At 40.3% G+C, this 27,143-nt stretch overlaps 1 protein-coding gene across 1 annotated transcript in view; it reads right to left on the bottom strand.

Annotated features, from left to right (window-relative positions):
• Positions 1–27,143, bottom strand: part of ATM (ATM serine/threonine kinase) — a 117,934-nt gene that overhangs the window by 36,717 nt on the left and 54,074 nt on the right. The window contains exons 24-39 of the mRNA XM_074957569.1: positions 26,630–26,806; positions 23,499–23,668; positions 22,931–23,177; positions 22,133–22,251; positions 19,898–20,024; positions 18,705–18,904; positions 14,125–14,299; positions 11,922–12,086; positions 11,393–11,525; positions 8,409–8,504; positions 7,149–7,320; positions 6,557–6,698; positions 5,325–5,501; positions 2,469–2,646; positions 1,516–1,603; positions 901–1,056 (exon numbers count right to left, since the gene is read on the bottom strand). Of these exons, the coding sequence (XP_074813670.1) occupies positions 901–1,056; positions 1,516–1,603; positions 2,469–2,646; positions 5,325–5,501; positions 6,557–6,698; positions 7,149–7,320; positions 8,409–8,504; positions 11,393–11,525; positions 11,922–12,086; positions 14,125–14,299; positions 18,705–18,904; positions 19,898–20,024; positions 22,133–22,251; positions 22,931–23,177; positions 23,499–23,668; positions 26,630–26,806 (2,522 nt within the window). The remainder of the gene's footprint in view (positions 1–900; positions 1,057–1,515; positions 1,604–2,468; positions 2,647–5,324; positions 5,502–6,556; positions 6,699–7,148; positions 7,321–8,408; positions 8,505–11,392; positions 11,526–11,921; positions 12,087–14,124; positions 14,300–18,704; positions 18,905–19,897; positions 20,025–22,132; positions 22,252–22,930; positions 23,178–23,498; positions 23,669–26,629; positions 26,807–27,143) is intronic.

Here is a 27,143-nt window from a genome sequence, read left to right as displayed (position 1 = left end):
CAAGGGAAGTTAGAGTAAGTCTTGTGGTTGCTCTAACTTATGCTGATGAATAACAACTTCCAAGGAGCTGCTCAGTTAGTCAGTATGGCCAGTTGTTACATCTCCACCCTATCTGAAATGATGTATACCAGTGGTGGGCAACCTGCAGCCCGCGGGCCACACGTGGCCCATCAGGGTAATCCGCTGGTGAGCCGTGAGACAGAATTTACATTGACCGTCCATAGGCATGGCAACCTGCAGCTCCCAGTGGCTGCGGTTCGCTCACTGCTTTAATTCTGTGAAGTTATTCTGAGCCAAAATAAACAATTCGCTACATTCAGTATTGTATCAGTGTAAAAAAAATAAAAATAATGCATTACATAGGAAAGTTATATGTTCATTGTATACATCATTCATGTCTACACTCAGTATATTATGAGATGCTGAACAGTAAAACCACGTAATTCTGGGCACCATTCTGTTTAAATTTCCCACTCCACTCCCCCATTTCTGATATAATTTAAGCAAGTAATTTGCCATGAACTGCTAGAGTTAAAATTTAATATACTATCCTATTTGGAAGTTGAGATTTAAGACTTTTGGATGATAGAACGTATTAGTTTTTAGCTCTAGTTGTTTTCAAGATACCAGCCACTAAAATCATGCTGGAACTGAAGTGATAAGAAAGCGTTCTGGTAGGTAATCAGAAGGATATGATTTTAACATCTGATAGCTATCATTCTGTCAGGGCTAGAGACACTTTCGTGGGCTAGTACATTTTTCTGAGCTTAAAAAACGAAGATTTGTCTTTCTGATACATAATTCACCTTTCCTTCTCCAACAAAAACACCACTGTACAAACATCCACAACATGGCCTGTTTTGACTGAAATGTGAAGAATTTTCACACAAAAAATAGTACCTTTTTTGTTGTTTGTCTAAGTTTATCTTGTCTGCGTAGATTTCTGTGTAGAGCAAAGCTGTGAAGTGAGCAGCACAAGATTGTGCTACCATAGCAACCTCAAGGTAATTCAACTCCAGCCAGAAACTGTCATCAAATACTGTACCTGAAAGAGATCTAATTAAATACAGTATTAATACTAATGTAATAATACGAGGCCTGCCCTGTAACATAAAGCTAAACAAAAGAAATACACTGTAACAGTAAAGCCTATGCCAACAGGTACTGTTTTATCTCTAAAAAGAAACACACCTACACCATGTAAGATATTTCCAGACAAAAGGTTTTTGGAAACTGCATTCAGTTTAATCTACAACAACCCTTCTGAGGACCCCTATTTTCAAGAGAGCAGATTTCCAGGTATTATATGCAATAAAATGTCACTAGTGTGACATATATAATAATATCACATAAATACACAATGTGTATCTATTACTTTGAATGTTTTGTTTTCTTATTACAATTATTTAAGTGGCGTCCATGTACATTGTAACTCCAAGGCATCACCAAGTTTTAGTACAGAGAAAAAAAAGTAATCTTAAATCAAAGCTAATTTTAAAAATAGATACAACTCACCTCTTTTGACTTCTCAAGTAATCAACAACATCAAGCATTGTTCGTCGAGATATTTTATCTAAACCTCCACGAATAAAGGTTTCTGGTTCTACAATTTATATTAAGAGAGAGAGAAGTGTGAATACACATCATAAAATGTCTGATGGTAAAAAAAAGGTGTTGTTTACATTAAGGTGAATGATTAAACAGTGAATAATTGCACAAACAAGATTTTCTAAATGCTGTCTGACTAAAACTGGTGTGTGTCTTATATCTAGTGTTAGAAACATAGGCTACATCTACACTACACACCACTGGCGGAGGCATGTAGTGTTCGTGTAGCTACATGCTGCAGTGAAAAGCACACCGTGTCCACACTGCGACGTGTAGCTACACCTCAGTGAAAGGCTCTGCAGAGGGGGGGCAGCAGGGAAAGGCTTCACCTGTGCTGTTGCCAGAGCCTTTCACTGCAGTGAGGAAAGGCTCCAGAAGCAGGAAGCTTTTAGAATCTTTCCCTGTGGCGAGGAAAGGCTCCAGGAGTGAGGAGCTGCCAGAATCTTTCCCTCTGCGAGAGCCTTTCCCCATTGCTGGAGTCATTTCTTGTGGTGGGGAAGGGCTCTAGCAGCTGGGAGCTGGCAGAACCTTTTCCTACTCCTGGAGTCTTTCACTGTGGCAGGGAAGAGCTGATGCAGCAGGACACTACACAGCTAAAACCAGCCGTGCCAACAGGGAGGCATGGCTTGGGTGAGTAGAGAGCCATGTAGGGTACACACTCGAGTACATACCCACACCTTTCAGGTGTGTCTTTATTCCACATGCCTATGCACTGTCTCACTGTCTACACTGCTATTTATACCAGTGCTACTCAGGTATGTACACTACATGTCTGCCGTAAGAAGTGCGCAGTGCAGACACACCCTTAGAGAAAGAGGAGGAAATCATCATTCTTTTCCATGACATTTTCATGTCATTACCTGAATTGGAATTTGCAGGTGTAGTTGATCTGCTCGATGATGAGGAGTATCTGCAACAAGCTGTGAAAAACCTCTGTATATGCATGGACAGAAGATTTCGCCAAGTTTCATTTGGATCATGAAGCAGGATATCATGAATCAGGTACGGGAGCAAAGTCTGACAAAAGTCTGTTTTCACCTGGAACCCACAAGCACACACAGTCAGCTGCTGGTAAACACATTTCTCAGCTCCTAACTATAGTCAAGCTCCACTGGCCAATATGACTCTTTTACTGTAAAACAAATAAAATAAGCTTTATCAACTCATGCATATCAATCTAGTATCTGAATGCCTACTAAAAGAGTGGTTTCAGAGTAGCAGCCATGTTAGTCTGTATCCGCAAAAAGAAAAGGAGGATTTGTGGCACCTTAGAGACTAACCAATTTATTTGAGCATAAGCTTTCGTGAGCTACAGCTCACTTCATCGCATGCATTCAGTGGAAAATACAGGAGGGAGATTTATGTACACAGAGAACATGAAACAATGGGTGTTACCATACACACTGTAAGGAGAGTGATCAGGTAAGGTGAGCTATTACCAGCAGGAGGGCGGGGGTGGTGGTGGGGAACCTTTTGTAGTGATAATCAAGATGGGCCATTTCCAGCAGTTGACAAGAATGTCTGAGGAACAGCGGGGGGAGGGGGGGAATAAACATGGGGAAATAGTTTTACTTTGTGCAATGACCCATCCACTCCCAGTCTTTATTCAAGCCTAAATTAATTGTATCCAGTTTGCAAATTAATTCCAATTCAGCAGTCTCTCATTGGAGTCTGTTTCTGAAGTTTTTTTGTTGAAGAATTGCCACTTTTAGGTCTGTAATCGAGTGACCAAAGAGATTGAAGTTTTCTCCGACTGGTTTTTGAATGTTATAATTCTTGACGTCTGATTTGTGTCCATTTATTCTTTTACGTAGAGACTGTCCAGTTTGGCCAATGTACATGGCAGAGGAGCATTGCTGGCACATGATGGCATATATCACATTGGTAGACGTGTGGGTGAAGGAGCCTCTGATAGTGTGGCTGATGTGATTAGGCCCTATGATGGTGTCCCCTGAATAGATATGTGGACACAGTTGGCAACGGGCTTTGTTAGGTTCCTGGGTTAGTGTTTTTGTTGTGTGGTGTGTTGTTGCTGGTGAGTATTTGCTTCAGGTTGGGGGGCTGTCTGTAAGCAAGGACTGGCCTGTCTCCCAAGATCTGTGAGAGTGATGGGTTGTCCTTCAGGATAGGTTGTAGATCCTTGATGGTGCGTTGGAGAGGTTTTAGTTGGGGGCTGAAGGTGATGGTTAGTGGTGTTCTGTTATTTTCTTTGTTGGGCCTGTCCTGTAGTAGGTAACTTCTGGGTACTCTTCTGGCTCTGTCAATCTGTTTTTTCACTTGAGTAGGTGGGTATTGTAGTTGTAAGAACGCTTGATAGAGATCTTGTAGGTGTTTGTCTCTGTCTGAGGGGTTGGAGCAAATGTGGTTGTATCATAGAGCTTGGCTGTAGACAATGGATCATGTGGTGTGGTCTGGATGAAAGCTGGAGGCATGTAGGTAGGCACAGCGGTCAGTAGGTTTCCGGTATAGGGTGGTGTTTATGTGATCACCGCTTATTATTACTGTAGTGTCCAGGAAGTGGATCTCTTGTGTGGGCTGATCCAGGCTGAGGTTGATGGTGGGATGGAAATTGTTGAAATCATGGTGGAATTCCTCAAGGGCTTCTTTTCCATGGGTCCAGATGATGAGGATGTCATCAATGTAGCGCAAGTAGAGTAGGGGCACTAGGGGATGAGAGCTGAGGAAGCGTTGTTCTAAGTCAGCCATAAAAATGTTGGCATACTGTGGGGCCATGCGGGTACCCATAGCAGTGCCGCTGATTTGAGGTATATATTGTACTCAATTGTGAAATAGTTATGGGTAAGGACAAAGTCACAAAGTTCAGCCACCAGGTTTGCCGTGACATTATTGGGGATTCTGTTCCTGTCGGCTTGTAGTCCATCTTTGTGTGGAATGTTGGTGTAGAGGGCTTCTACGTCCATAATGGCTAGGATGGTGTTTTCAGGAAGATCACTGATGGATTGTAGTTTCCTCAGGAAGTCAGTGGTGTCTCGAAGATAGCTGGGAGTGCTGGTAGCGTAGGGCCTGAGGAGGGAGTCTACATAGCCAGACAATCCTGCTGTCAGGGTGCCAATGCCTGAGATGATGGGGTGTCCAGGATTTCCAGGTTTATGGATCTTGGGTAGCAGATAGAATACCCCAGGTCGGGGTTCCAGAAGTGTGTCTGTGCGGATTTGTTCTTGTGCTTTTTCAGGGAGTTTCTTCAGCAAATGGTGTAGTTTCTTTTGGTAACTCTCAGTGGGATCAGAGGGTAATGGCTTGTAGAAAGTGGTGTAGGAGAGCTGCCTAGCAGCCTCTTGTTCATATTCCAACCTATTCATGGTGACGACAGCACCTCCTTTGTCAGGGTTACCCCTCCGCTCTCCTGCTGGTAATAGCTCACCTTACCTGATCACTCTCCTTACAGTGTGTATGGTAACACCCATTGTTTCATGTTCTCTGTGTATATAAATCTCCTCACTGTATTTTCCACTGAATGCATCCAATGAAGTGAGCTGTAGGTCACGAAAGCTTATGCTCAAATAAATTTGTTAGTCTCTAAGGTGCCACAAGTACTCCTTTTCTTTTCACTAAAAGAGTGCTTAATATTTTTTTCTATTTGAAAAAAATGGTGATTTTATAACAGAAATTATCTGATATTAATAGGAGTCATGACTAAGTTTGCCACAATTATCTTTGGCTGCTGCACATGGAAGCTATATATAAACTGAGCTCACCTCACACATTGGTTTCAGTAACTGAAGAACTTCATTTCTCACTCCTCCACTGTCCAGTAATGAACAAGTCAGATTCTTGATCCAGGTATCGTGACTTACACTCTGAGGAATCCACACACTTGCATCATCCAGGTTTTCTGAAGGACTCTCTCTTTCATTACTTGGTACTTCTAAAAACTACACAAAAACAAAAATTAAATAAAAAAATGCAAGGATGTGTTCTTCTAAAAAATAACCAGCGTACACACAACTTGGTCCAAAAATTTAGATGAACAACAAAATTAAACACACACAATGCAGAGTCCGTCTGGATGAAAGCATTTAATCAGGCTTAGTTTATATTATAAAATAAATGTAAAATGTTATAATAATGCATGGTTATAGTTAAAACCAAAGAAATCTGGAAATAGTAATAGTATATTTCAGAGTAGCAGCCGTGTTAGTCTGTATTCGTAAAAAGAAAAGGAGTACTTGTAGCACCTTAGAGACTAACAAATTTATTTGAGCATAAGCTTTCGTGAGCTACAGCTCACTTCATTGTGTTTGGGTTTTTGTTTGTTTGTTTTGTTCTGTAGGATCGAATGGAGGCTGCCAGCAAGTACTCCTTTTCTTTTTAGTAATGGTATAGTTTCTCCAGGAAGATCAAGGCCCCACTACACATCATATTTTAGGTTGCAAAGTCAAGTGCTTGAACGGTAGGAAATGCTTGATTTACAGTTGCTCATGCGACCTTAATTCTGCTCCTTTGTACTTCCATCAAGTGCACTGATTAGGCAGCAGTCTTGTGGAAAAAATAGCATGTGATCAAGTAAATAAGGACGTTCATCATAATGTATACATACAGAACTTCCTGATAGCAAGGCTGTGGAGTCCTTTCGACGAAAAAGGTAATGGGAGCCCCACAGCTTGGTATATTTGGAACTAAACTTGATCCTGTAAACATTTCACTTAATATCAGGTCTTTTAGTTAATGGGATGACTCACTGTAGTAAACATAAGGTGCAAAAATAAGCGTTTGCAAAAATCAGTCCCCCTGAGAAAGTACAAGAGGTAGGAAAGATGTACAAAAGGAACTAATACTGTACTGGCAGGAAGAGGGGGACTATCTTAAGGATCTTTTCCACCTCTAGATTCTGTAACACTGGTCTTCAGAAATGTTTACAGATCTATATTTGTTTTATATTTTCTGTTCTCATTACCCTGAACTGCACAAAAATAAATAAAAGAAATACCTTCTTTCTAGACACTCTGAAAGGATGTAGATATATTAACATGGGATCAGCTTTGTTCTTGTAAATCTCCCAAAATTCGTTACCAGCCTTGGTGGCTAAAATGTTTTTCAAACAGGCAGCAGCAGCAGATCGAACACCAATACTGAAAGATAAGCATATCTGAGTAACAGATTCTTTAATAATTTAACATAACCTTATGAAGTCTATGTTAAAAAAGTATGTACATCAAAGATAATTCTAAAGGCACCTGATACTGATGAGCCATAGGATGTGCATTAAGGATGTGTGTTACAAAAGAGACTGCAAATATTTACTCTAACACAAAAAGGCCGCAACTGGCATTGGGCAACAAGATCATTTAGCTAGAATCCACATCCAGCCCCTGACTAGAGGTATTGTAGAACACCACAGATTGATTGGAATATGAGTAATCTGAACCTCAAAGTGGATCATTAGTGGAGAGTTAACAGATTGTTGCTTGTGTGCAGGTATTAAATAAAATTATGAGACGGAAGGCAGAAAATCTTTTTACAACAACAGCTACTTTTTTTCATTGGTGCTCGTTTAAGCACCAAATCAAATGTACACTTACCAATCATCTATTAAAGCATTATTTATTAGAGTCAGCATTATGAAGACCCACTGAAGTTCTCTATCTTCAAATAAGTCAGCTGCCTTGGAATAGAATGCATTTTTACTATGTTGCAGAGTTATGGTGGAGAAATCTATAGGACCCAGTTCTCCCAAACAACTTCCAACAGCCTCTGCAAATGCAAATATTACTTTTATAGTCTCCAAATAGTAGAGGAAAAAGCTTTATTTTTTTTAGCTGTGTATACGTGTGTGTGTGTGTGTGTGTGTGTGTGTGTGTGTGTGTATATGCATACATATTGCATACAGTTTTACGTGAGCCGTGTTGTCCTTTCAACATCTCATGTTAGTAGAAACTAAGGGCATGTCTATACTACAAACTTAAATTTCTCTGTAAGTTTCTGTTAGTTGAGCCCAGAAAGCCTTGGAGATGCCGAGCCTCGGTGCAATGCCCAGGCTCCTGGCAGGAAGCCTCAGTGGAGCTGGGCTTCCCACGGGGAACCCAGGCAGCAGTCGGCTGGGAACCAGGGGGCAATCAGGCTCTCAGTGGGGAGCTGGGTGTGCACAGTCTGTCTCGGAGCGTGGAAACTGGGCAGCGGCATGGCTCAGAGCCAGGAACCTGGGGGAAGCTGGGACTTAGCTAGAGCCTCCTACCCGCCATGGAGTGGCTGCTCGGCTTTCTTGTCAATTTCACGGCTCCAGGACATACACTAAGTTTCAGACAGAAGGAAATAGACAGACATATGTCTATTTCCTTGCTGCATTCATACAATCCATATTTGTCAGAACAGATTTGGCTTTCAAGTTTTGACATGTCCACATTCAGCTGCAGCTATGAAAATTCTAGATCTTCTAAAACATATTGTGTAACATTTCTTTTACCATCATCAAGATGAGAAGAGACATGCTGCAGACATAAGGGTTGGGCTCTGGTCCAAATTCAGGAAGTACTTAATGGAAATATATTGCAGGAATGACAAATGTATAGTTTTGTTTTCAGAAGTGCTGAGCAATGCCAGTTCCCAAAACAGCTATTGCAGTTGTGGGTGCTCATCAGCGCTGAATACCAGGTTTTTAGTTTTTCAGATGAGTAAGATCTAAACGCCTGGTTTACCACTACATACTAGATGTTTAAGTGAACAGCACTAATTTTAGCATCATAGGAAACATTTTGCAATTGCCAAAGATTAAAATAACTGTCATTTAGAGATATTAGTGCTAGTGTAGAAGATGTAGACACTCACAAAGCAAAATTACTTACCTAAAACTGCCTTTTCACCTGTATGATTAACTGCTGTCTTGGATAGTTGTAGCAAGCTCACCACCAACTTTACTATGACATAGTCCTGGGGGTTTTCTACCATTTAGAAGAAAAAAGGAAAGCATTAATGTCTCTTCCACGTGTATTTGTAACAGACAAATTACACTACTTGTAATTCTATTTCAACTAAGATCTCAAAATGCATTCTGAACATTAAAGGGGATAGTTATCGGGTCAAATTTGGTACACAAAAGCTTTTATAAAATGTAACACAAAAATAGAAATGTTTCCATATTTTTAAAAATCATCACTTCTTGAACCAACTCTTGTATGTTACTTGGTCCAAGTCATAGGATTCCCTGGAACTAAAATTTATATATATATATTATTTCCAGGATTTTATAATGGCAATGCAAACAGACTTCTAATTTTACCTTTTGATAGCTGCATACATTAAATATTATCATGAGATAACCAAATGGTATTTGCAGCACAGCAGGATGTCATAACAACTGACTGCAAGAAAATATAGTCAAGGTCTGGGATCTTCTGGTACTTATTACCTTCCTCTACAGTCAGCCCTTTCTCTATTAGATTTGTCTGAAACTTTTCATGTTTTTTAAACAATGTATTGATTTTGTATTGAGGCAAGAGTGACTCAAACAGGGAGGAAAAAGAGGAATTTATCCAACCATGGCAAACATATGGGAATTCAGGGCCAGATACAGAAATATGGGCTGGCCAGTAATATTGAAAACCTACAGCAATTCAAGCTGCTTCTCTTCCCTCACCTCCTCGCATTTCCAGCACCCTTTTTTGTTACTTTTGGAGAGACTTAAAACATGTTAATAGCCCAAAGAACGAAAGCAGGGAGGTAAGGAGGAAGAAGGGGATGGCTGAAACATCAATTAGGGAGAAAATGGTATAGATAAGGGAGAGGAATTTTTGAAGTTATTTTACTTCTTGAATCTTTTTTATTCTTCATAAAATCCATGAATTACATGGTACAAAGACACATTCAGCTGTTTCCTTTTTTAAAAAAGCATTAATTTAAAATTGTTAAAGATCACAATTCAGTTTTTAAAATTGAAAGTAGCTGTGGACAAACTACCAAAATGTCCAGTCCACATTTCTGCTCATAAAAGGACAGTTGGTTGATTCATATTTCAAACTTAACAGTAGTGCTTTTACATTACAATAGTGGTTTTATTAAGTTGTTATAGCTAGTTGTGGGTATGCAGTACATTCTATTATGGAACTGCACAGTGCCTAACACAACAGGGCCTTCAAGTCAGCTAAAGCCTCAATGTGCTTCTGTAACACGAACAAATTAATAATAAATAATCATCACTACAGAAATGTAGGGCTGGAAGGGCCTTGAGAAGTCATCCATTCCCCCATGCTGAGGCAGGATCAAGAGAATCTAGACCATCTTTGAAAGGCGTTTGTCTAACCTGTTCTTAAAAACCTTCAATAATAACCACAGTGATAATAATTAAAGTAGTAAGCCAGTTTCCAGTTTATCCCTGACCTCCCGTAACTTGCACAAAAAAAATCTGCTGTCAGCCTTTATTTTAGGCTAGAGGATTTAAAACAAAACAAAACAAACAAACACACACACACACACACACACACACACACACATACACACGAGGCTAATTGGACAAGCCATGGTTACCTTACAGGACTTTAAAAATGTGTTTTAACATTTTCTGGTCAACTCATAATTCAGGAATGGCTTGGGCTCAAAGATTTCACACTTGTATGACACACTCATGATGACCTCTGAAAACTAAGTGTTAGGTCTTGTTTAATCTTAAGGAATTCCAGTATTTTTATAAATGAATCCATATATTTTAAACACTGTTTTGTAGACCTTGTGAAATCTGTACTACCCACACCAAAGGTGACAATGTCCACAGGAAATCTTATACAGCCTGCAAAAACAAACAGTCTCTTTGAAGTTTTAATGTTTCATAGTGCCTCTTGTAAATTGTATCAAACTATTATAGGCAGAACTGTTAGCACTGCCTATTATAAAGGCTGCCTGACATTTCCCATTATAAGATCCTATTTTCAATCACTCATAACTTTGCTAAACTTACCTGTTTGGGCTGTAGTTTTCCATGTCAGGTGTCTGCCTCAGGCTGAATGTTTTGGTGTTTTTTTGGGAAAATTTCACCAATAATAGTTCAGTCATTTCAAAGAACAAGGCTAGGGGAAATCTCAATGTCTAGTCCATGTAAAAAAAATTCTGGCAACCTTTTTTTGAACAGCTCTAGCGTCCCATATGCTTTGGAGCCAGGAACTTTGGCAAGGGGGTGACCTCTGTCTCCGTAATGTGTCTTTTGCCATCTCTGTGAAACTTCACTCAAATTTGGCCAAGTTATAAGCCTTCGAACAATTGCAGTTTACACATGCTTAGTGGAGATTTCTATTTTAGCAGCTAAAATCTGTAAAGATTCCATCTTCAAAGAGCTTGCTTGAGCTGTTCACAGTTCTTAAGTGTGATCGGATTGTGCATGCACCATGCACAATGGCTGAGCACACTCCAGCAGTGAATTGCTGCTCTGGGCCAAGGTGGGCACCAGAACTGAGCCTGTCTCTGCTGAGCTCTTTGGCTCCCCACTTCTGGTGTCCAGAGCGTAGAAGAAGAAGTTGCCTGATTTTAATTCAGAGGGGAAAACAGCTGGACTGAGTCAAGGGAAAGGAAAAGATTGGGACAAGGAGCCTGGTGAGATGATAGTGAATATATCCTGCTCATATATACAAATATATCTACAAAAAAGTAGGTGTAGTTATATCACCCATATGGCATTATGTATTGTATAATACTCACTAAGAGAAATTTCACAATTTGCATCCTAATTTATACAGTACTTATCAGTCTGGTGTATGTGTGAAATTATAGTGGCGTTATTTTACTAAGCAAAAGAATACAGCATGCAGAGGAAGAAATAAAGCATGCTATCAGGAGTCTGTACCCTGGAAATGTTTCATGAGATCCTTCATCTGATCTTTATGTTGTTCCAGTTGTTTGCGTAAATCATTTAATCCTTCAAGTCTTGCAAATGGCAGCGATTCACAGAAACTTACCGATAAAAAATGGTTAATTTCCTGCAAAACAACATTTTTGTAATAAGTATACACTGCATATACTCGTTGCATCTGACGAAGTGGGTATTCACCCACGAAAGCTTATGTTCAAATAAGTCTGTTAGTCTAGAAGGTGCCACAGGACTCTTTACTGCATATACTATGTTTTAAGTGGTGAAATGGTCCTCAAAGGTATTTCACTGAACACCAAGAGATATGAAATGTACACAAGAATTGAGAGACAAACAAATTGATTAGCTCCTGTAACTAGGGATAGAATAAAAAAAGCCAACATGTCTACTTTAAGGGGAAATAAATTTCTTTCTATACTGTATCATATAGCCAGTACATTTGCCTTCAGTTGAAAGGGACCTATTACCGTGACTGTGCCAGGGCCCAAATTAAATAGTTAATTACCTCCAAAAGTGAAAATGCTCCTTTACTGTATTTGATTTTCTGCTGAGTAGCACGCAAATCTTTAAAAGCAGGATGCTCAGGAAAAGGATCTAAATGTTTGATTGTTTGGTACAAGTTTTCATTATCCTTGTTATCGATCACTAGGTACTTCAACAAGTCTAGGACCTGTATATTAAATAAATTAAAAGGGAAAAAAAAACAGCTTAATAAAAAAAAAAAAAAAGGCTCCTCAAGTCAAGCACAATATTCTATGAAATAACATTTATGCATTCTGTACAGACTAAATTCTTCCAAACTGACAACTGAATATAAGCAAAAATTCATAAACTATGCGTTTTACATTATTGCATGTTATAAAGTGTTTAAAAAGACTTTGGCACATTTACGGACAATATAATATTTGTATGAGTGTTATTGTAGCCATGTCAGTCCCAGGATGCTAGAGAAAAAAGGTGGGTGAGGTAATATATTTTATTGGACCAACTTCTGTTGGTGACAGAGACAAGTTTTTGCGGTTACACAGAGCTCTTCTTCAGGTCTAAGTATGTTTCCCAGATCTGAAGAAGAGCTCTGTGTAAGCTCAAAACTTGTCTCTCTCACCAACGGAAGTTACTCCAATAAAAGATATTACCTCACCCATCTTGTCTTTCTAATGTAACATTTGTAATTCACTGAGGCTTAAAAATAGAGATAGGATAAGAATGAAGTAACTGATACAGAAATTCTATAATTTAACAATTTATTTGATTTTCTTACTGTTGAAAGCTATAATATTTTGCATGATTTGGTTGGCTTACTTTGCTGTTAATCTGAATGCCTAATAGCGTTACTAGAATAAATTGAATATTAATAAGGCTGGTATTTGCCACGCTATCACAGATTCTGCTGTTTTTATTTAAGTTTGGCTGCTCGGCTGCTTAAAAGTCCACTGCAGAACTTCTTTAAATATTTTTTTTAATTAAGTTGCTAGCTCTCTAAGTGCAAAGACATTCTTCCAAAAGTGACCCAAGTGTAACAAATTTGGTGCCGTTAGCCTAAAAATTACCAATATACAGTGCTTCTGCAGAGGTTCCTGTATTTTATATACAGATATAAGATGACAGGAGAGCTGTAAAGCCATGTAATTTAGGAATTTATAATATGCTTTATTACAGTAAGACCTAGAATTATTTATATGAGTTTTATTAACATTTTATGTGTATTAGGGATTTTCCTATTTTAATGAATTTACTGGGGTTTTGGGTACATTTTAATTAAACAACCACATATTATATTTGAAAAAAAAACTGTGCTGTTTTCTTAGGCATTTTTTTTTCAGCTAAATCATGGGCTGTATTTTTTGCCATGACAAAGCTGTAATTTCCCCAATTTATTGCCATGACAAGCCTTAAATATAAACAAAACCGTGAAGACAACTACAATACTGCTCTCTCTGTTGACCAAGAACTTGTATGCTAAATTTCAGCAAAAAGCACAATTTTACAGGAAGGCACAAACCCAGTAGACAGGGTTTTGAGAGCAGAACTGCTGCAATAAGCATAACTGTGGAGTTGCAAATGCCCCTCTACTGATAGTCTGCTTTAAAGCCACTGAGCAACCAATACATAGAACTGACTATTTGCCAGTCTGAAGTATCTAGGCCGGGGCAGTCAATAGGTGGAGCGCGGGCCAAATCTGGACCACCAGACACTTTTGAACGGACCCTGAAATCTTTTTATTTACTTATCATTATTGTTATTATTTTCTCTGGAGTCTAGACCTTGACTAGACCTTGACGAAGAAATTTGGAACTTGACAAAAATAATTGACTACCCCGACCTAGGCTAACAACATGTCTACATAGAAAAATGCAGTCTATACACATCTATATCTGAAGTAAAGTTCTGTCCATATAGTCCCCTTCAACAGTAGTGTGTGCTACAGGGCTAAACAAAAGATGTCTAAGAAGCAGAAATGTAGTAAAAACTGTACTTTTCTTACTGAAAAAGGCCATTTAAAAAAAAATCTTATGAAATAACTGACAACTGGTAACAAATGAAAAAAATCGTGATGTAACCCTACAGAATATAGAAAAAGGTGACTAAACATTATGTTTAAAACACAGATATTTTTATAACTAATACTTTTGTTGACTTGAACTAACTACAAAAGCCAGGAGGCACATAATAAAGAAAAGCAACAAGCGCATCTTCTGAAAAGCTACCTGCTTCTGAATTTCAGGCTGGTCCCTGACGAGAGGTATTAGCGTTCCAACAACAACATGAAGGTGATTCTCTAGGGCATCCTTACAATATGTGACTGCTGCGTGGCAAACATGATTTAGAAGGTCACAGCAGAGGGAAAAGCTGCGCATGGACATGTCTCTGCCAAGATTAGGTCTGCCACAGGGGAAAAAAACAACAAGTTTGAGGAATTAAATTAAAAAAACAAATATTTCCATTGTCAAAGTACTAACTAACCCTTTGCATGACAGGGAGGAATGGGGGGGGGGGGGGGAGCATATAAACTTATTTAGAGGCAGTGATTTCAGTCTTAAAATGGTTGACCCAATCATCACAGGGATTTAGATTTATGGATTTAATAGTACCAAATCCCCAAGTCCTTCCATCATTGTTATATATGCTAAATTTAGCCATTGTCAATATGGTTTAATTCAACAGAGTCAAACAAGAGTGAAAAAGAAACAGATCTCCTCTAGGGAGGAAAAAAAATAGTATATAGGCTGCCACAGATGAAAGGTAATGGATTTTGTTGTAAGGAGCACCGGAGTGGGGAATTCTCTGATCACATTCCTCCCTTTTGTGAAGTGGATGTGCTGTTATAACAGCTCCTGTATTCCCGTGGAATTTGCCACAATACATTGAATTTGTCACATCACAGAACAATACTCTAGAACCTAGACAGTCCATGGGAGTTAAGGCACCCAACTCTCACTGAAATTCTTAGGGTCCCTTGAAAATTCCATACTAAACCATCACTAAGTATAAATATATATGCTTCTAGCCTTTATAAATTTGAAGATAATCATGCCAAATGTAAACTGAGTTTAAGCTGACATGGTGACAGTTTTCTGAGTGTGCAGAAAACCCAAAACAATGTTAATTGACTCCTACATCACTACGGATTGTTCCCTCTAAAATCTAAAGATAGCAATTAAATTATTGCCCTGTTGACCATTTTAGCTGAAACATCCAAATGATGTGTTTAGTCCCACAATACCAAATTGCTTTCCTCACCTCCTCAGTTGCCAAAAGCATCAGCTGTTCCCTACTCACCTACTAAAACTTCCTGCTTAACCCTTAGCCCCTAGAATGAAGTTATATGTTGTCAACACAAAATTCTGCAGATATCAAAAATTGAAAATGTGGGAAAAGTGTGAAATAAGTATTACGGGCTACTGTACTGATAATGTATTCACTTTCAGAATTAACTGGTTAATAGTCTCTATTTTTAAATGTAATGGAAGATGTGCAGCAGATTGCAGGGACCTTGTCACAGAATTTAGGTCCAAACTTGCAAACTTGTGCAAGTTAGCAGTGCAGGAGTTCATGAGGGAGAAGAAATCATGTTATTTATCAAAGAAGAGGGCAGACAGAGAGAATAAATAAAACAGAAGTGATTGTACGGCATGGCTACACTTGCACATGTAGAGCGCTGTGAGTTAAACCAGCCCTCCGAGAGCACAGCAGGGAAAGCGCTGCCGTGTGTTTACACTGTCAAATTCAAGCGCACTGGCATGGCCACATTAGCAGCTCTTGCAACGCCACAAAGAGCAGTGCATTGTGGTAGCTATCCCAGCATGCATTTAGCTGCAACATGCTTTTCAAATGGGGGGGGGTGAGGGCTGGAATGTGACAGGGAGTGTGTTGTGTGTATGTGGGGGGAGAGAGAGTGAGTTTGGGGGGGCTGAGAGCATGTCAGCATGCTGTCTTGTAAGCTCAGACAGCAGCAGACCCCTCCCTCTCCCCCCGCCTCTCTCTCTCGCACACAGCATTCCACACTAATGGGTGCTTTGTCTCGGAGCAGATAAGCATGCCGGCTGTCAGAAATGGAGCTTTGAAAGGGCATATCCGCATTCCTACAGCTGATTCCAAAACAATGACAAGAGTGACCATTTGACTTAAGGGGATTATGGGACGTTTCCGGAGGCCGATCGCAGCGCAATAATGCAACACCTCATTCACACTGACGCTGGGGCATTTCAGCCGAGGCACAGCAAGCGTTATGCTTCTCATGGAGGTGGATTATCAGGAGCGCTCCAGCTGCAGAGTCCAGGCCCTCTAAGTGCCTTGCCAGTGTGAATGGATCGTGAGTTAGGGCACCTGGGGCTGCTTTAATGTGCTCTAACTTGCAAGTGTAGCCAAGCCCAGAGTCACAGAGCTTTCTCCAAAGGCTGTTGGGGTGCAGAAGTAGAGATAAAGCCTGGGCATTAAAGAAGCTAACATGGTGGCAGATAGTGGGTCAAGAAAAGAAGGCAGAGTAAAAGTTGAGATGTTGGCAGAAGGGAATTTAATAGACTGACATCATGGGGAAAGGGAGAGTACTGTTTAAATAGGGCAAGTGGTGGGCAGAGAAAGAATTCAGAGACAAACGAGTAAGAAAGCAGGGTTTGTTGAAGACTAGACTATAAAACATTTCAATGATCTGAATAATATTCTAGGTTACTGGAATACCCTTATACTTTGTTATATTAGCAGACAGCATTGTAATCTCAAACATTCCTTGGAGTAGCAACACTGGAAAATTTACAGAAAAAGGCAGAAGAGGAGATTTATCAAATGTTATGTTCACAATGAAGGTGCTTGCATAATACTCGCTGTTCTTTGATTAACTTGGTTTTGGTATCAAATAGCAAATCTTAGTTTTCGTTGTGAAGTTATGTGTCATTTCGAGCCATATACTCAATGCATTTATTAACATTCAAATGATTAAAAAGTCCAGGGAAGGCCGCCTACAGAAGACTTAATTTCAACAAAAAGACCCATCTTCTATAGTCCAATAAATAGGGCTGTGCTCAGGGAAGAAGACCTATAACTAGGGTGACCAGATGTTCCGTTTTTAAAGGGACGGTCCCATATTTAAGCCCTCCTACAGGTGTCCAATTTTTTCTTTAAAAAGGGGAAACTGTCCCGTAGTTTTCTGTCTTCCCCCCCATCAGTACCGGTGGGTACTGCTTCTGCCCAGATCCCTACTTGCCAGCCGCCTGCCAACTCAGAGGTGAGTGGGGGGGAGTCCAGTGGCTGATGACAGGGATGGGTGTGCAAGACTGGTGGTGGGGCAAAGCTGCAGCATGTGGGGGCGGCCGCTCCCCCTGCTGGTCCCTCAGCACAGTCTTCGCTGTGCACCAGCTTTTGGCCAGTAGGGCCCCGTCCCCCACCCTGTTTCTGGCTGGCACTGGCTGCATGCTGCGAGCTGCCGTGGCTGGTGAGTGCGGGCAGGCACCAGGCAGTTACGTGTTGCCTCTGTTGCCCACCCATCAGCCCTTTATGTGCTTCTCCTCTTGCTATCCTCTTCCTGCTTTGCCCCTTCATCCCCTCTGCTCCTCCATATCTCCCTAGGCAGAGCCCGTCCTGCTCCCAGTGCTGTGCGGAGAACCAGCCCCTAGTCGGAGTGCTCAATTAACCAACAGCCTGGCCGGCGGGCTCTTCCCTTCCCCCATTGCCTCTGGCTGGGCCGGTGCCCTGGGAAAGCCCACGACCCTCCAGCTCAGGAGGCTGGCCAGGAGGAGCTGAGCCCTGTATGTGCCAAAGCCCAGTGCAGCACTGGCATGGGGAAGCCTCTCTACCCCCAGCTAAGCTCTGGAGTGGAGCAGGGAAGTGATTTCCAGCCTGTTCATGCCCTGACCCTGCAGGTTCCACAGCACCCCACAGGCAGGGGCTTAGCACCCTCTTGTCCTGCCCCCAGGGAGCACAGGGCTGCTCCATCCCCTAGGCACATTTTCCTGCTGAGCCACTTCTCTGGCCGGATTTGCTAAAGCCCCTGCAGTCAGGTTCCCTGGGCCCTGGTGCACAATGCATCCTAAAGGGCTTAACCCCTTCCAGCCTGCACTGTAGCCAGGGGATAGGAGGCAGCTGGGTTATTTCAGTGGCCAGCAGCAGCCTGGAGGTGATAGCTGCCTTTCAACACTGTTCGGGCTGGAAGCAGCTCCCGTCCTTTCTCTCCCGCACAGTGCCAAAAGGCTGCTGCTGGCCACATTCTGGTGTGAACCCTGGCAGAAATCTGGGAGGGAGGCATGTGACCCTTCATTCCTCCCCGCCCCACACGTGTTGCCTCAGGAAGACGCGGCACCAGGTACCAGGAGAGGTGGGTCCATCCCGGGGGCCCAGCCAGGTATGAAGCCTGAAGAGCGCCGGGCAGAGAGGGTCGGGTTGGTCAGTCACACCCGCTCCCCCCGCCTGTGTGAGAGAGGTGTACAGGAGTGTGTGTGCGTGTGTGTGTGTCACCTTTCCTCGTGTGAACCCTAAAGCCTTAAAGATAAGATGATAAATAAAAAGAATCCAACTAGCAGTATTTCTTTTTAACAGGGACTCAGGAAACTTGATGTTAATTTGAACATTTGTACCGCATAGGTCTGATTGATTGCCATTGAACTCGGCTTGAATACAAGTAATTTTATCAGGTGTGCCGTATTCAGCATAGGGAAATATGGTCACCCTACCTATAATCAATCAGTTTTACACTAGCTTCTACATAGATGATACAACAGCTACTAGTGGTACTAACATATGTGGATAACAGTGAGAAGGTAAAAAAGGAAGAACTAGAAGACAATTACGTATTTACCTGCTGTTGATGTAGTGAATCAGGGTATATATTATATCTCGAAGAACAAAAGCCCACGCTCCTCCTAAACCATCCTTTATCTCTTTAAGCAACAAATTAACAAACAAGTAATAAATAGTAAGAATCCTGTGTTTTTTGTAAATATTGTTTGTATCAGCTGCCTGTTTGCAAATGGCTAGTAGAATTTTCTGGAATGAATCCTGTAAATGAATGAAAACACCAAGTGAAAAGCCGCCTTTCATATCATAACAGCAAAATTAAGTTATTTTAACTTTAGGAAAAAATGTAAACATAAGACAAGTTTTGTATTTCCCGAGTCATATATAAATGCACATGTTTATTTCAAATGCTAGAAAATGCACTGTAGAGACCAGTCGTACAAGGAATGGGGGGTGCAGACTCGATATCCCTACAGGTTCCTTCTACTTTTAGTTTCCATGACTGTGCAAAAAACTGCTTTTTGTTTTCCTGAAAACAAAAAGCACTGAAGGCAGTCTTCAACAATGATAAAAAAAAAAAAGTGGAAAAATGTAAAAATGCAAGATTGTTTTAACAGAACACATACATATAGTAAAAAGTAAATAAGCACACAAAAACAACATATGCAGAGCTTTTGTGATTTGTGCATGGCTATGCTACATTCTGGAAACACATACTCTCCCATTTAGTTATAAAACAACTAAATCTTAGTATGTTTTTCTCCAATCTATAGACAACATAAAGGAGAACAGTCATACTTCGTGTGAAGCAAACGTGTCTAAGCATAAGGATGCAGAAGTCCACCCTGTCAGCAGGGGGAGAAATTATTTATACTTACATATATCATGATCTGATGTAATTCTTTAGTTAGTATGTGATAGAAATATTGTGAATCTAACCTGTAAAGTTTTATTTAGTGTATGTAAATCCCCCCCAACTTGATTTATTTTTAAAAATGTGGCCCTGTCTTTCCTTCACTTTTTTTTTTTTTAACTAATCTTTTATGCATGTAACATTCATAAAGTTACTGTGGCCTTTAACTTAGGGACATGTGTCTTTTTTCTGCTACTAATAGAAACATAAAGAGATTCCCTAAAATTATATTGGAAAGTTTTTTCTTTGTTGTCATGCACTGACAATTTACAAATAAAAATATACATAATTAAAAGGAAATCTTCTAACAATGCCAAAAAAAGGCAAAATCACATACTTACAGGATTTTTAGAAAGTACAGCTACAATACTTTTTAACTTGGTTTTATGACAACTACTAATATAATCCAAGGTTGCCTTGATCACATAAGATGGAAAATGAGGAGGATTAGGAGCAGGGTCCAGTTCCCTGAATGAATTAAAAAACACAGTGAGACAAGACTTCCAAAACCTTGTTCAGAGATCAAGGATATGGATGCTTTAAATGGATGCATATATAACATGTTGCATGGCTGATTTGGTTTCACCCTGATAAGGCAAGAAAAAACTGCTATACAGTAACTAGTGTAAAAAATATAGCAAAGTACAAATTCTTCCTACATAACAGTAATATTTTCAGCAGTAAGTGGAGAATTAGTTATACTTCCCAGCAAACTAACAAATACAAATAAAATGAGATGTAATCTCCAAATACAACATAAAGACTTCATTTCTATAGGGAAATATTTGCACTTGTTTTGTTTAATCCAATTGTAGGATGCCTTTGGCATGTTATCAAAGCACCAAACACCAAAATACAAAAACATGAAATTAAATACAAGCCCATCAGCCAAATCCACTCCCAGACCTTGTAAAAATGTAATTCACAAGAATAAATCACAGTCATCACGTATGTTGCTCCAATCATAAAGGGATCAAACAGAAATTGATAAGAATAAAGAAAACAGAAGGGTAGCAGATTCGAAAGCAAAGGGTTGGGGGTCCAGAAACAGTCAACATAGAAAAACAGGTCAAATGAAATAAATAAATCTTTCAGCATGCTCTGAAGTCAGCCAATGAGGAATTTTAGCAGACCAACTCTACACAAGAGAGTTTTATAGCTGGAAATCCTCTAAAATGACAGCCCTGCTCCCAGTTCAGTCCTGAATGTAATAAAGAACTAAGAGAACCAACCCATGCTTGTCACGGAGAAATATGGCAAACGGCTAGGGTGACCAGATAGGAACTGTGAAAAAACGGGATGGGGGTGGGGGGTAATAGGTGCCTATATAAGAAAAAGTCCCAAAAACCGGGACTGTCCCTATAAAAACAGGACATCTGGTCACCCTACAAACGGCAGTCTTATTCAAATACTCAGTGTCTAAACTACACATAATGTTAGAAACTGATGGATGGAGGGAAGGAGGATAAACCTCAATACTGATGCAAAACTGGTTATTAATAAAATATAATTTATTAAAAACTGCTCTTTGCCTTTGCTGAATTTCAGAAGATGCAGTAACTTTATACACATACATGATGCTTGAAGAATAATAGCTTACATGCTTGAGTTTATTAAATAAAATGTTTAGTCTCACTACAGAAACTCCCACAAAATCTCTGCTTTTTCTCAGTAAGTGACAGATACGAAAAACATCATAAAGAATGATGGCCATAAAATTGTACTCAGCACCTCCAGGTCACGTTGTACAGACTCTGGAATGCAGCTTTATAACTTGTATTTTGGCTTAATATTCTATACCATTTTTGAAAAATATATCTAAATGCTATTGTGATATTTGATTTGCACACCGTGTTTGGTAGGAGTCTTAATTGCTACTGTAGATTGTAATCTTGAGAAAAGTTTGAACACCGGTAAGTATCTTTTCAAAGAATGGAAGCGCTCCCCCTTATTAAAGGATGTGAAGAAACTTTTTTACTAGGATTGCAAAAGATGACCACTTGTATTTAAAAATTCTCTAAGAATAATTTAGGTTTAAAAAGATTATTTTAAAATCCGATTTTCATATATAAAATACGAGTGTTTTGACTCATTTGAGAAAGAACATTTCATCTCTTAAGCACTGATGAATTAAAGGAATCTCAGAAAATAAAATGAATAAAAAAGTCAAAATCAAATTTAGAAATGTTCTGAGAATTTCCCGCTTGAAAGACAAAAACAATATAACCACAAAGTTGAAGATTTACAACCCTGTTGAAGATGCATAAACAAGATTATATATTCACGAGCTGAAGATGCTACTAAGACCATCCCATGCAAGAGCTGAGCCAAAGTTATTTGGATCCAGCCAAACCCTTGACAGAGGTGTGTTTTTCACCCTCACTGAAACTATGGAAAGAGAGGGGTAATAAATCTCTCTGAACTGAAATACCTACTCTTCTATTTTGCTCTCTTGAAATCCTAGAAGAAATTTTGAGAGCATATGCTGGGACGCACACACCCCACACATGCAAAATGTTGTACATAAGTAAAAAGGTATGAAATACATCTTCTTCGAAAAGTCTATATCTACATACCCTGTAAATTTACTTAGGTCACCTCCTTCTCCTGCCTTGTTGTTGACTGGCTCATGTAGGGTCATCAGCAGCTCCACTACAATCTCTGGCAAGTTACTGTGAGATAAATTGTCAATCTGCTAGAAAACAACATTAGATACATTTAATGTTTTCATATGAGCAGCTTTAATACGGAAATATTTTAACTCTGAAGGTCTCAATTTCAATTTGTGTTTTTCTGAGGTAACTTCTTTTTCTTCTTGTCTGAGCTACCTACTTATCCTTTGAGTTGTCCATCTTAAAAGTAAAGGGACACAATCAACTTAGAAAGCACAATTCTTTCTAGAAATGTTTTACCAACTGTAATTACAACACCTAAGATTCACCATAAATTAAATGTTTCTTTATATTTTCAGTTTCTTTACATTCTGCATTTGACATAACATTATGTATAGTCATTAGTTCCCACGAATAGTCAGTGCCCCTGTTGGGGGGATGGGAGAAGGCTTCACAGAGAATCAGAGAGAAAAAACTTAAAACATAGGCAAATGTGACTGCAAAAGCATAACAACTTTTAATTCATATTTTGAAATGTTTTAGATTTCCAGTTGACAGTGTGGCTTTAAGACAGCACAATTGACCTTACTTGAAAGATTCAGAATAAAAATACCAAATTTTGACTTACTTTATTGCAAAATATCCTAAGTTAAAGACCTGAATTATCTGACCTATTACTTACTATTTTCTCCTCAAGTCCATTACAAGTCATACACCAGTTTATGCATTTATAAAGGAAACAAAGTACATTAAAATAGGTACCTGTTTTCCTAAGCAGTTTTCATCCTTAAGCATGTCGTAGACTTTATAAGCTGTATCTCTCTGTTGTGCTATTTCACTATCTCCATGGTTTTCATAAGCAAAATAGGGAAGGATATTTACAAGTATCTTTGGAAAGCAGCATGCTAGAAGCTGCCGCCAGTCTTTTTCAATCATGTTAGCAATAGATTTCACATCTTCAAACTGACTTCTAATCACCAGGTGTGGAACCAAAGCTTTATAACAAGCCCTACAAGTAAACAAATATATTTCAAAATTTTCCTTGAATTACAATGGAATTTTTGAAATACCCTACCTTTTAAATATAATATAGTTGATATGTTGTATGACTGTCTAGTTACATCTATAAAATAAATCTCCAACATTATAACAGGTAATAGACATGATACCTGGAATTAATTTTAAAGACTTAACTACACGCCTTCTAAAGCAAAATCTTACAGTACAAGAAGCAAAATTACATTATTTTGATACTTGAGATAGCATGTTTCATGGTTTTAAATAAAACTAGTTTAACCTGATTTCACATACATTTTATGTATAAACCTACCTGTAGAACTCCTCAATGCTAGAGTAGTTCAAAACAATGTAAGGAAAAGCAGATAGGCTATATCCACTATCTTTCATTCTCAGCCACTCCAGCACCAGATAGTCTAATTGGGAAGTCATGAAGTCTTCTATACTTTTATAGCCAAAAACGTTCGATACTCTCTCCAAAACCTGTGCAATAAGTAAGACTGTGAGATAACATGCAGCGTATATGTTGCGCTGCAGCACCCTCAGCAGTTACATGTCTCAAAGCCTCACCTTCTAACATCTTTTTGCTCTTTTAATAGTATTTATATAGTTCAACTTCTAATTAGTACATAGTAGAAATAACCGATATTATACCATAGCACAGGGATGGGCAAACTTTTTGGCCCGAGGGCCACATCTGGGTATGGAAATTCTATGGCGGGTCATGAATGCTCACGATATTGGAGGTTGGGGTGCAGGAGGGGGTGAGGGCTCCAACCGAGGGTGTGGGCTCTGGGGTGGGGCCAGAAATGAGGAGTTCAGGGTGCAGGAGCGGGCTCCAGGCTGGAGCAGAGGGTTGGGGTGCAGGGAGGGGTGAGGGCTCCGGCTGGGGGTGTGGGCTCTGGCGTGGGGCTCGGTATGAGGGGTTGGGGGTGCAAGAGGGTGCTCCAGGCTGGGACCAAGGTGTTCAGAGGGTGGGAGGGGGATAAGGCTGGGGCAGGGGATTGGGGCGTTGGAGGGGTGCAGGCTCCGGGCGTCGCTTACCTCAAGCAGCTCCTGGAAGCAGCAGCATGTTCCTCCTCTAGCTCCTAAATGGAGGCACAGCCAGGTGGCTCTGCGCGCTGCCCCGTCCGCAGGTGCTGCCCCCGCAGCTCCCATTGGCCTCAGCTCCCAGACAATGGGAGCTGCGTGGGTGGTGCTTGGGGCACGAGCAGCGGCAGCGTGCGGAGTCCTCTGGCTGCCCCTATGTGTAGGAGCCAGAGGACATGCCTCTGCTTCTGGGAGCCGCACGGAGCCACGGAATACACAGAGCGGGACAAGCCCTCGACCCCGCTCCGCTCCCTGGCTGGAGTGCCAGAGTGGAGCAAGCCCTGGACCCTGCTACTCAGCGGGAGCTCGAGGGCCAGATTAAAACATCTGAAGGGCCGGATACGGCCCCTGGGCCATAGTTTGCCCACCCCTGCCATAGCACCATTTTCCCTTATGTGGAGAGGGATGGAATCTTTAATTATCGCTATCATTTGCCTTTTTTTTTTCCTCGTTGTTTGTCAAATGTAATACCGAAATACACTAAGCTGGGGGGAAAACATACTATTAAATGACAAATACAAAGGAGCATTGCATTTTTCAGTAGAGCGCACTTATCATTTTACATGTTTTGCATATGGAAAAGCTGACTTTACTTTGTTTGGTTGTGAGCATCTTTAATTGGGTCTAAAATCTAGGGTGGAGGGAGACAGACAGTCATTGCGAAGAGGGGTGGGGAATGGAGAGGGAATGAGGTGAGGCAGTGAGACTCAGCTGATGGCATGAGGGGAGTCAAGCCAGATTCTTCCCAGGCCTGTTCCAGACCCTCTGGGTCCCATTCCCTGATGCCTGGCCTGATCCAGGGCACCATGGCAGTGGCTCCAGCACCTCTGGGTGCTGCTCACTGGGTCCTGGCCAGATACCAGGCATCACAGAAGCTGCTTGAGCCCCAGAAGGTCCCTGTCCCTGCTCTCCAGAACAATCTCAGGCTTTGTGGTGGCAGCTCCAGCACCTCTGGATTCTGCTCTCACCTCCTCCCTAGCTCCTGGGCATGTATGAATTTATGCAGGGACAGAGCCCCCACAATATTTCCACTTTGGGGTCCTAGCCTCCTTTACCTGCCTGGTTCCACCATCCCTGGCAAAAATATTTACAGTGCGTGATCCTGATTATAGTTTAAAGATGTCCATGAAAATACAGGAGTTATTACAAAAATGTTAACCTTAGAATTACTGCATATTCTTTATTTTAACATGAGAAACTTAAAACAATCACTGAGGTATTTTAGTAAGTAAAAAAATTAATTAGCCAGTCTGTTTGCATACAATGAAAGAGCTGTAAAAATTTTCAGCATTAACTAAATACCCTTTATAGCACTTGTAGCCCATTAACTTATTTATCAGTGTGTTACCTAGTGTTATGGTCAATTCATTAGTTATTTCATATATCATTAACATGTGCTAAATAGATTTCAGTTGTAGGTACAGATGTAAGATAGGATTCTAGAAGTATAAGATTGACAAGTATTTACGACTGATAAATGCATATTAGGCATATAAGCAAGGCCTGGTTGTAATGCAAGGCCTATAAGCTGGGGCCTATAAGATTTTAGCTTAGGCACACTAGGCTGCAGGCTTAAGGAGACTTGACATGAGTCTCCTTGACATGAGTGGGTGATCTAAGATTGACTCTATGCCAATAAAACCACAAGATTACTGTAAAAGATGTGCCAATAAGTGATGTTAAGGAAAAATAGACTGCAGTAAACTGCAGGACACCAAGCTGTAACATCACACAAAGTTCTGTTCTGACCATAGGTCACCCTGGAAACAGGTTGATGCTAATAAGGAAAAGGGGAACTAAGAGAACAACCTATGGGAAGTGAGGCACCCCAAAATTTATGGGTATGGAAGTACAGATAAGGAAAAAGAGGTTGGAACCCTCCTGCATATGAATAAGGTGTTAGGTGTGGTCAGAAAAACAATATAAATGAGGTTCCCTGGTTAGGTAAAAGTGGGAAGACACCGATGGAAGACCCCCTCTATCAATGGTCACCATTTAAGAGATCCACCAGACTCAATAATATCTTGGGCTATTGCTTGGAATCTCTCAGGTTGTGTAGACATTATGTGAGTGTAACATATGAATACAACCAAGACTGTTTTACATGTCACTGTGTTGTGGTCACTGTATTCGTTTTTCATGTGCTCCTAAGAGTCTCCAATCTAAAAGAACTATAAAGGGTAACTTTCACCACATTAATCTGAAAAACTGTGGCCGCACAGGAGCTGAACTCAGAGTGAGGTAACACAGAACTATCAATCAATTCAATTTAAAATAAAGGGTACAAACTACAACTCTGCTTTACTTGTATAAGTTATAACCTAACTATACGAAGCATTTCTCCCGTATACTTGCCTTTTTTATAAGGTGAGGCTCTAATCCATTTTCTTTCACAGACTGGCAAATAGCAAACAAAGCCTGCTTTTCACACACAGGACTGCAACATAAAACCATGGTTATCAGCAACAGAAGAACTGCTCTTCTATTACACTGCTCATCCAAGAGGTCTTCAGGGCTCATGCCACCACATGCCTTCATCGATTAAGAATGAAATAACTGTTAAGAATGTTAAATGGGAGCCTCTGAACTCTTACATGAGCTAAAAAACTAAAAACACTCTTTATAACAATATAATGGAGGCAGTATGTTGCGCTCCTGAGATGCATATGGGGAATGGAATGGATGGCTTAGGAATTCAACTGCCACCTCTCCCCTCCTATGGAACAGCGCTGCTGAGCTATCAAGTCAGTCTTATGCAATCATCTTACTTGGAAGGCTGGTGACTGTAATTTGAGGTTGGGAATACATGCTAAAACAAAGAAAAATATGAAAGGATCCTTAAGACTTGGAAGAAAAGTCAAGAAGCCAT

The sequence above is a fragment of the Natator depressus genome, chromosome 1, assembly GCF_965152275.1.
Source record: "Natator depressus isolate rNatDep1 chromosome 1, rNatDep2.hap1, whole genome shotgun sequence".
Lineage (NCBI taxonomy): Eukaryota > Metazoa > Chordata > Testudines > Cheloniidae > Natator > Natator depressus.
This window is presented reverse-complemented; position numbering and strand designations above follow the sequence as displayed.